This window comes from Solanum lycopersicum, chromosome 6 (genome assembly GCF_036512215.1).
Source record: "Solanum lycopersicum chromosome 6, SLM_r2.1".
Classification (NCBI taxonomy): domain Eukaryota; kingdom Viridiplantae; phylum Streptophyta; class Magnoliopsida; order Solanales; family Solanaceae; genus Solanum; species Solanum lycopersicum.
In genome coordinates, this window is record NC_090805.1 from 39,398,798 (window position 1) to 39,409,376 (window position 10,579).

The 10,579-nt window shown below is 31.6% G+C and overlaps 1 protein-coding gene across 1 annotated transcript; it reads left to right on the forward strand.

The window, feature by feature from the left end:
• Positions 1–3,544: 3,544 nt before the first annotated feature.
• On the forward strand, positions 3,545–8,428 carry LOC101257179 (protein LIKE EARLY STARVATION, chloroplastic). Its single transcript, XM_004240989.5, has 4 exons — positions 3,545–4,139; positions 5,635–6,275; positions 7,006–7,196; positions 7,730–8,428. The coding sequence occupies exons 1-4, from the start codon at positions 3,686–3,688 to the stop codon at positions 8,103–8,105; spliced, it is 1,662 nt and encodes a 553-aa protein (XP_004241037.1). The 5' UTR covers positions 3,545–3,685; the 3' UTR covers positions 8,106–8,428.
• The last annotated feature ends 2,151 nt before the right edge of the window (positions 8,429–10,579 follow it).

Genomic DNA, 10,579 nt, shown 5'->3' on the forward strand with positions numbered 1-10,579 from the left:
AAGATATACTAATTTGTTGATCAAGGAAGAGGGCTCTTCATACATCATAGCCTCAATCACATGAGACTCAAAAAACTACTTTTATCATTAGAATTTCTAAAGTATTTGATCCTAGTCATAAAACCTTTTATATATCTTCATTAGGAACAAGTTATTAAATTCCATTGCTTCCACCTTTATGATTAGCATTTTCTAACTAGTGAACTTGTCATACAATGCAAACAATATTACTCTTGTTTCACATGATCATAAAGAAATACACTCCCTTCGTTTCAATTTGTTTGCCTTATTTTTCTTTTTAATCCGTGTAAGAAAAATTGTCTCTTTCCCTTTTTTGAAAACTCTTCAATTCTAGTTTTTCACGTGACATATATAAACCCTAAAAGACATTTTAGAACATTCAATATATCTTTAATTTAAGATTAGAATATTCAAAAAATTTCTTTATTTTCTTAATTAAACTTTGTGTTAATCCAAAACCAGACAAATAAATTAATATGGAGGAAGTATTTTCAATTCAATTGTGTACAAAAAGAAATCTCATCAGCCAGTAATGAAATTCTTTCTTTTATGCGCCTGCCATAAGTATAGGACAATCAAGATTCGAATCTCTAAGCATCGATACAATCAGTTCTGAAAAACTTAAAAAATTCGAAAGACGTGGGTACACGTACAACCATCAACTTAGGGAAAAAATACGTATATATAACCTAAGTAAGGATCATATATTGGTTTGTGCACCATTAAACACAAAGGCTAATTTAGTGCACTGGTTTGGCATGTGTAGCAAGTTCAGAACTATGAACCACAATGTGTAAACTGAGTTCCAGGACCATCAAACCATAAATTGTGTTGTGTTAATTGATCTTATTTAATTTACATTTATACATTAATTGAGGTTTAACAACACGCTTCCACTAACATGCATCCCTCGTCTCGTCTGATGATGCCCCTATTATCTTCAAATCTTAAATTCACTTTTAGTACGAGTTTTTGTGTTTAAAAAGCATTAAGTTTTGTTGATAAATCCCTAGTGGTAAGTACGCCATATATCAATATACGATAAAATACATGTTTCTCCTTGTTTAACTGCACAATCAAAATTAGAAAAGTCAAAAAAGGTAAAATTATGTGTTATGCCATAATTTTTCCACCTAGCGATGTCAATCAGGCAGTGCTCGTGAATCTGGATTGACTGTCCCTATTGTGTAACACGTGACTCGTGAAAAGGCCAAAATTAAGTTTAATTTAATACATAAAAGAAGAGAAAATAAATAAAGTCAATTAAAATGTTGTTTCAAATTCGTAAAAAGATATTTTAATTTTGTAATTATTTTCTTATCCTTACTAAACAATTTTAAGCATATATTATTATATTATTTTTTAATTAACTTCAAACTTTAAGAAGTAAGTGTATTCACACACCAATTATTACTTGACACGTGTTTATTTAATTAAAAAAAATAACACCTATTATTTATTTTATGTCAACTAATATTTTATTAATCTACTCCAAAAAAGTTTTAGTTATAATTTAAGCGACAAGATTGAGAAAAGAACACTATTTTAATGAGTTATAATTCATCCTGAATTAGTGACGAATTTAAATATGCGATTAATGTATTGCTCATGGTCATATTGTCATTTTGTTGTTGATTGTTATTAATTATGTTATAAGTTTTTTTAACGGAAGATGTTCTTATTATATACAAGGATAATACAATCGTAAAGGTAATTTTAATAATTATTAAAACTTATTAGTAAATATCATAAATATAAAATAATTAAATAAATTTAGGGACAATTGTATAGAATGATAAACTAATAATATAAAATAAATATAGTAGCTACCGTTTGATTTATTTATGTTCAGCAACAAATTGTTTGTCAATCTCCCTCTCCCTCATATTCTCGCTCGCCAATCTCCCTCTCTCGCTCGCTGCCTCTCTCGCTTTATACAATAAAATTATATAAATTATGTTTCTAATTGTATAAAGCGAGAGAAAATTGTATTTACACATGCAAATACATATATTTTTGTCCTATACACTTGTAATTATACAATAGAAGTACTCTCCTGTCCAAGTTTCTTTTGTCTTTCTTTCTTTCTTTCTTTCTCTTTTATATAAATTCAAATTGTGTATAATTTCTCTCTTCTCGTTTTATACAATTCAATTCAATTGTATATTCCCTTGCCAGATCTCTTTTTGTCTTTCTCTCTTTCTCATTTTTATGCAAAAATGAAAATGTATATAATTTCTCTCGTCTCGTTTTATACAATTTAATTCAATTGTATTCCCTGTTCATGTCTCTTTTGCCTTTATCTCTTTCTCATTTTTTTACACATTCAAATTGTATATAATCCTCTTATACACTTATAATTATACAAGTCGTTTTATACAATTCTTTGCCCAAGTCTCTTTTTCTTTCTCATTTTATACAATTCGCTTCAATTATATATGTATAGCGAATAATACATATATATATATATATTTGCGAAGGAGCACAATCATACAAATTTTGCTATAACATACAAATATTAATTTTATATTTGCTATATGTGAAAGTTGCCCATAAATTGACCTAACTCATGAAACTTTACACAAAAATGATTTGCCAAGAATGTTAAAAATTTAGAGCAGATGCTAGCTTATTTATAAAATAAGCATAACAATATGTGATTTATTAATACAACATCTTATGATATTCTGATGTATTATGTTATGAATTATAATACGCTCGTTTGCTAAGAACGTCGAAGAATGTTGAATTTTTTAAATATATTTTTTAAGTTATGTCTAAGATATCAAGTTTATATCAATCTAATTTCAATTTATAGTTTCATATAACATATCCAAACAAGCACTTATGCCTAGTAAAATCAAGTTAAGTGGGAAAAATGAGTAATTACGCATAGTAATTATATTTTGATTGTTATTTTTTTTTTAAGATTCAAAGAATATTTAAAAATGAAACTAAAGAAAAAAATAGTTACTCTTTAATCTTATCATAATTCATATGTCGATGCAATCCGGCCACGTTTCTCAAAAATATTTTGATTCTTTTTCTTTTCTTTTTTCTGTTTTAATTTCTTTTAAGAGACGCATCAAAAACCTTCCTTCAATTTCAAGAAAACCTTTTTATTATTATTAGTAATATTTTTTAATCTTCCCCTCCGTTAACTTTTAGTAATTGTCTTTCTCTTGGAGAATCAAAGAATTTTAGTCTAAGATTTTATGATTAATCTTTCATCATATTAATATCTAAAAAATTATAATTTATTAAATTTTTTATATATTTTTAATATTTAAATTATTTATTTAAAATATTGAATTAGTATACTCTAATTTAATTTTAAAAATCAGTTATATTTACTTTTAAAAATTATAACGATTAATGAGATTATATTAATTTAATATTTTAAATAAATAAATTAAATATTTAGAATTATATGAAACCTATTTCTATAAATTCTAATTCTTTATATATTCATAAATTAAAAAAAAAATTATCATATATTAATTTAATTTTAAAAAATGAAAACACAGTTAAAAATAGACGGTGAAAAATACTCTCAAAGCTCACTATAAATATTTGAAAAATCCCAAAATTAGTAATCAAAATCCACTTCTCTTTGCTCTGCAGACTGCCAACAGAAGGCAGAAATTACGATACTCGAAGTCCGATGGCGACTCGTTTCCCGGCAACTACTCACTCACGCGTCGTCGCGACGAGCTCCGGCGAACCCAAAGTAGAATATCCGTTTTCCGTTTCGACCAGAAAATGGCAAGTAGTAACACAAAGGAGAAGGAAGAGTTCAAGAATCAAAGCTACAGATTCAGATTCATTCTTGGAAATGTGGAAAAGAGCAATGGAGCGTGAGAGAAAGTCAGCTGAGTTCAAAAGAATAGCTGAGAACATTGCTCCTCCTGAAGTGGATGAAAGCCCTGAGATATTGGAGAAGAAGACCAAGGAATTCAACAAGATTCTTCAAGTTTCTCCTGAAGAAAGAGATAGAGTTCAAAGTATGCAGATCATTGATCGTGCTGCTGCTGCTCTTGCTGCCGCCAAAGCATTGATTGAGGAGAATCCATTGCCTCGAAAGGATGATGATGAGTCTGATAAAAGTAAAAAACAAGGTAACTTCCTTTCTTCTTTCATTATTTTCCTCTGATAAAATCTTTAAGATTATATGTACACAGAAATCAAAAAAATTGTAAATACAAAATGGGTTTAGAAGAACTGCTTGTTAGGAAAGTGTATAATTTCACTGTGATAGAACTGTTTGTAATGTTAACATTGCTTTTATTATGCTCTTGATCTAGATTAGGAAGTCGTGATTTACGACATTGATCCTGTAGTTAGGAAGTGAATGATGTGTTGCCTTTTCTTGAAAGCTTGAAGGGAAAGGCTCCAGGGACTACTTAAGTGTGTACAAGGGAAAAAGAAGTTAAAGATAAATGGCTATACGACATACTCCTGTCTGATACTTCGAGATTTTGTCCCTTTTCTGATAGATTTCTCTTTCGAGGTCTGGAGGAATATTTATCTTCCATGTTGGGATGTGTATTTATTAGTTGTGGTCGTGGAGATTATCTTAAACTTGGATTGGATGCAGGGAACTTGCTTATGTTCTCAATTAAGTTCGTTCAATGAGTAACACTACCATATAAGTTTACACGCGTTTACTTGATGTTTGCATATCTATTCTGAAATTAACTTTGTTGACGATTGATTCTGAATGTGGAGTTGCCATTTCTTCTTTCAACTCCTATTACGTTGTTCTGTTAGTTGGATGTAAGACAAGGATAATGATGATGTTTCTGTGTGACATGATTCAAGAAACATTTCGTTCCAATGAAATAAACATAAATAAGCTTTTGATGGTTTGCATCGCCACTGAAAGGGACGGGAACAGTCTGCAGGCTTTACCTTTTACCAGACACATAAACACAAATAAGCTTTTGATTGACATGGAACTTCAAGTGAGACTTAATTTTTTTCATTCAGTGTCCAAGTGTTTTGCCTCATTACTGTAAAGTAAAAGGCTATCGTCAACATCCCAAGGCTGTCTGGATGAGTAAAATGAAGTACAAGAACCTTTTATGATTTGTGCTACCCTTCTCCTTTTCCGTATTATCGCCGTTTACACTGCTGAAATTTTTTTTTTTCCTTTCAAGAATTATGGTCTTTAATGGTTCAAGGAGAACCTCTGATCTCATTTCATTACGCTATTATAGCTCTGTTATGATTCCATATTCTGTATCTTTGTACTACTGCAGTACCTTTATGGTACACATCTGATGATTTTACCTTATCTTATTAAAAAAAGCTCTGTATAGTTCCTGTTTGTGCAGCATAATTGAAGTGCTTCTAATAGATAAAGCATCTTCAATTTCAAATTTGGGTAGAGTGGATCTGTCTTGCTTTCCAAGATATTAATACACTACGTCGAACTTCAATCCATTTTTTATATGAGGTTGCCATACATATCGATATCTTTTAGCTGTGATGTTTTCGTATGTGTTTTAGTTGCACTCCACAAATTTGAGAATTGAGATATCGTTTTCTCCAATCTTCTAGTCCAGTGCTATTATATGGTGGCTCAATCATGATCTTTGTTCTCTTGATCAGGAGCGGGAAATGTCATTTCCATTGTGCCTCGATCTGGAACTATGATGGGAACACCAGGTCCAAGCTTCTGGTCCTGGATACCTCCTTCAGACAGTTCTTTTGATGACATTCAGATGAAGTCAGATGTCTCTCTGTCTCCAAACCCACCAAGCCCTGTTATAGAGAAAGAACGATCTCCAGATTTTCTATCTATCCCATTTCAGAGTGCTACGATTGATAAAAAACATAGTCCTCCTCTTCCACCGCTTCAGTCACATTTGGAAGTTGAAAATTTGGAAGATTCCAGCTCAACGCCTGAGATACCTCAGCAGGTGGAGGAACGTGAACTTGGCATTCTGTTCTCTGCAAATGCAGCAGAAGCAGCTCATGCCCTTAAGCAGAAAGACGAGGCATCATCCGAGGGAATCAATCCTGATGGATCAAGATGGTGGAAGGAGACTGGGACTGAACGACGAGCTGATGGGGTGGTCTGCAAGTGGACGCTAACCAGGGGCGTTAGTGCTGACAAAACTGTTGAATGGGAAGACAAGTATTGGGAAGCTGCTGATGAATTTGGTCATAAGGAACTAGGTTCTGAGAAATCAGGACGAGATGCTGCTGGAAATGTATGGCATGAGTTCTGGAAAGAATCAATGTGGCAGGTCAGGCTTCCTGTTCTAATCATCATGATACTAAGAAGTTCTCTTTTGTGTTAATTATTCTTCTAGAATTTATGAGTTTAACTGCAAGATTGCTTTCTATTAGCTGACTGAAGTGAGAAGAAGGAAGGTTTCAAGAGAAAGAGGCTGGGGAGGAGGATATAAAGAGGAAATTCTAAAAAAAATTTGGAGAACGTAAAATTCCTTTGTCATAACTTCTTCTCTTTAAGTTCTTAGATGCTTTTGACGAAATAAGGTGTGATCTAACGACACCTATTTTGTAGCTAATGAACTACAGAAAGGCACCAGAAAATATTTACTTTAACAAAATCATTGAAATTAAGGTTTCCAAGTCTCTGTACTTCATGTATTGATGGCAATTGTTGGTCCCTTGCTTGATTGGTGAAGAGTTGAATCATATTATAACTATTCTCGTGATAATATGTTGGTTTTTTTTACCACCCTCTTCTAGGTGACTAAATGCTATTAAACTGAAAATTTTATGTGCTCCTATTTTTTCTTTTCTTGTTTTCTGTCTTCTTATCTCTCTTTGAAATTTCCATTCCTAACATTCTAAATGACAAAGAATTGTGCTGCTGTATACTTCTGGTTAAGAAACGTTGTTTCTTGGAAAAATGGCCTGTGGATGGGGTTTGAGAAACTATGAGATAACTTTATCTATCCCGAGACACTGTATCTTCTCTTACTTTCTCTTTATTGTGACTCTGTGCAGAATGGTGGGCTTGTCCACATGGAGAAAACTGCAGATAAGTGGGGAAAGAATGATAAAGGTGAGGAATGGCATGAGAAATGGTGGGAGCACTATGGTGCTGGTGGCCAAGCGGAGAAATGGGCCCATAAGTGGTGCAGCATTGATCCAAATACACCCCTTGATGCTGGTCATGCTCATGTTTGGCACGAAAGGTACTAAGATCTTTGTATTCTATTTTCCAAGTTAAACTCCTAGTTCATATGTACACTCACGTAACTAGCATTGAGTTTATCATTTATGGAAACCACCTTTTCTTTCTTCAGTAGTCATTTACTTCTGCTTTTGGTAATTGGAAGCATTTCTCTGGCATCCTCTGTTATTTTCGAACTTCCATATCTTCTGACTATTCCAGTCGGAGGTTACTGTGGCATTCTTCCATAAAGTTTGATATTTGAAGCACAGAAGTTTGAATAGACTTTCCTTGTAATGAACCTGGTATGAAGTGAAAGCTTACCTTGGCATCTCTCACCTATCAAAAGAATAAAAAAGGAGCTACACACTGCCATCTCTGATATTGTTTCTTGTGAATGCTGTCGTACACTGATTACACTTATCATTGGCCATGAGAGTGGCAGAGTTGGAGCATGCTTGCCAACTTTTTAGAACTTTGGGATGCTTATATTTTCTATAATACAAATGATCTTCATATTATATTAAGGGTATATGGTGCAAATCCATTTGGCAGGTGGGGTGAGAAGTATGATGGAAAAGGCGGCAGCATAAAATATACTGATAAATGGGCAGAGCGCTTTGAAGGAGACGGTTGGTCAAAATGGGGTGATAAATGGGATGAGAACTTTGATCTAAATGGACATGGCGTGAAGCAAGGGGAGACATGGTGGGCAGGAAAACATGGAGAACGCTGGAATCGTACTTGGGGAGAGGGCCACAATGGTTCAGGATGGGTTCACAAGTATGGAAAGAGCAGCGATGGGGAGCACTGGGACACTCATGTAAACGAAGAAACATGGTATGAGAGATTCCCTCATTTTGGTTTCTACCATTGTTTTCAGAATTCAGTCCAACTCCGTGAAGTCAAGAGACCTTCTGATTGGCCATGAGGAATATAGAAGATATTATCAGTTCGTTCAGCTTATCAAGCTATTATAAAAAGTGTATAGGAATTCCATTACTGAATTTTCGCGACAAAATATAAGTTCAGCTCCTCCTCCTGAGTGACTTGAAGCTAATGATAGTTGGTTATGAAATCTAGCTGTTAGTTGTGAAACAGTTAATGTAGGGAGAGTTTGTTTGTTTACGCAAGAGCTAACTTATTGAGAGGCTTATTTATATATGTTATTCCCCTGCAATTAACTATGAGACCTCAACAAAACATAAGAGCTGTAATATTTATTTGTATACTAAACTAATGTTTTCAGTATTAGTTCTCTTGGAGATTAACATTTGTAACAGTTACTCTATAGGTAAGATATATGGTTTATAGTTACATGCTACAAAGAGGAGACTGGCGAGCGAGATTGAGAGAAGCAAGTGAGAGAATGCGAAGTATGGAGAGAGGTGAATTATATTATGTGTATCAGTTAGATAATTGTATATACGTAAATATTGTGTATATGTATGAATTATTGTATTGTATCTGCATGCAATTGGATATAGTTAAAAGTTTTGTATTTGTATATTCAATCTCTCTCTCACTTTACACAAAAACAAAATTTAATTTGTGTTTGTATAGAGAGAAATATAAAAGAGAACTGGATAGGGAAAATTTTGTATTTGTACATTATAAGTGTATAGGACAAAAGTGATATTATTTTGTATTTGTATATCTCAGCTCTCTTGCTTTATACAAACACAATTTTCACAATTTGTGTTTGTATAAGGCGCGAGATATATATATATATATATAGGGAAGTACTCCCTCCGTTCTTTTATATGTTATTTTTTATTATAAATAGTTCGTCCAAAATACATAAAAATCAATGCATTACAATGTTCTTTCTATTATACCTTATAGTTAACTAGTTTTGAAAATATGTATTTGATCAATCTGGAAAAACTATAAATAATTAATGATCATTGTAATTACTTCATACAAAGATAAATTACTCCAACCATTGCATTACTCTATAAAATCTGATTTTAAAAAATGAATCTCCACAATCAAATTAAAAATTAAGATAGATTTATTTATTATTGAGAAAATCCACAAATACTCCATCAACCTATGCCTGAAATCCCAGAGACACTTATATTACACTAAGGTCCTATTATCTCCCTGAACTTATTTTATAAGTAGTTTTCTACTCTCTTTCGGCCTTCGTGACACTAGCTTGAAAAAAAAATCAACCACATTGGGCCCACGAGATGATGTCACGTCGGCCGAAAAGGGATAGAAAATTATTAATAAAATAAGTTCAGGGAAGTAATAGGATCTTAGTATAGTATAAATGTGACTCTGAGATTTCGGGCATAAGTTGAGGGGTATTTGTGCATTAACCCTTTTATTATTTATTGAAAAGCTGACTTAAAAAACATTAAATCATAATTGAATAAGGATAGAATTGTAAACTTTCTTAGTTTTTTTTTAAATGGAAGTGAAATTTAAAAAAGTGATATATGCAAAGAAAAGAAGGGAGCCGGTTTTATTTTCTTTTCTCCAAATTGTTGGTATTCCTCATTAGGGCATCTCCAATCTACACTCTATTTACTCTCCAAATATAGAGTTCTCTATTTTTTCAGATAATAATTCCAACCCAAATCTCTATTTACTCTCTAAAAAAAGAATCTTTTTCTCTCTTCTCAATATTATATTATTATTTCAATTTTCTTCTTATTTTCTTATTTCATGATATAAATCATTTATTTCTTTTTCCCAATAATTACTTTATATTATTCTCATGTGATATACAAAATTATTTTTTCAATTTTTTTATTTAATTATTACATTTTATTCAAAAATTTAAATATCATAAATTGCACAAAAATATTATATAATATATAAATTAATGAACAAATTCAAATAAAATTGAAATATAATTAGATAAACATTACATAATTACTCAATTTTTGAAATTCTTACGTTGCTCGCATATATGCTCTATTAATGCATTACGAAATTCAAAATGATCATTTTTGTCCTTAATTTGATTATGTCTAGCTAAAAATTGTTCAAATAGGAGATTTTCATCTAACATCATCTCTTTGTTGGAGTTGGAGCCTCTACAACATCTTGAATTGGTGCATTAAGATCACGTTCATCCTCAATTATCATGTTGTGTAGTACAACATGTATTCATTATATCATGCACTTTCTTTCTTTGAAAACGTGACGGACTTGCAATAATTGCAGAACTTCTTATTCTCGTTCAACATCTTTTTGACATGGTTCTTGTTTCATTGCGAATTAATTATTATGTTATTATTGTATTTTATGTTGTATTTAAATTATTATGTTATGTATTGTATTGTTATCTTCTATTTAAATTAAAATTTTCATCATTCCATTTTAATTTTGTGTATTCTTTATAATGAAAATTAATAATAAAATAAAATTTTATTATCGGTGAAAATTATA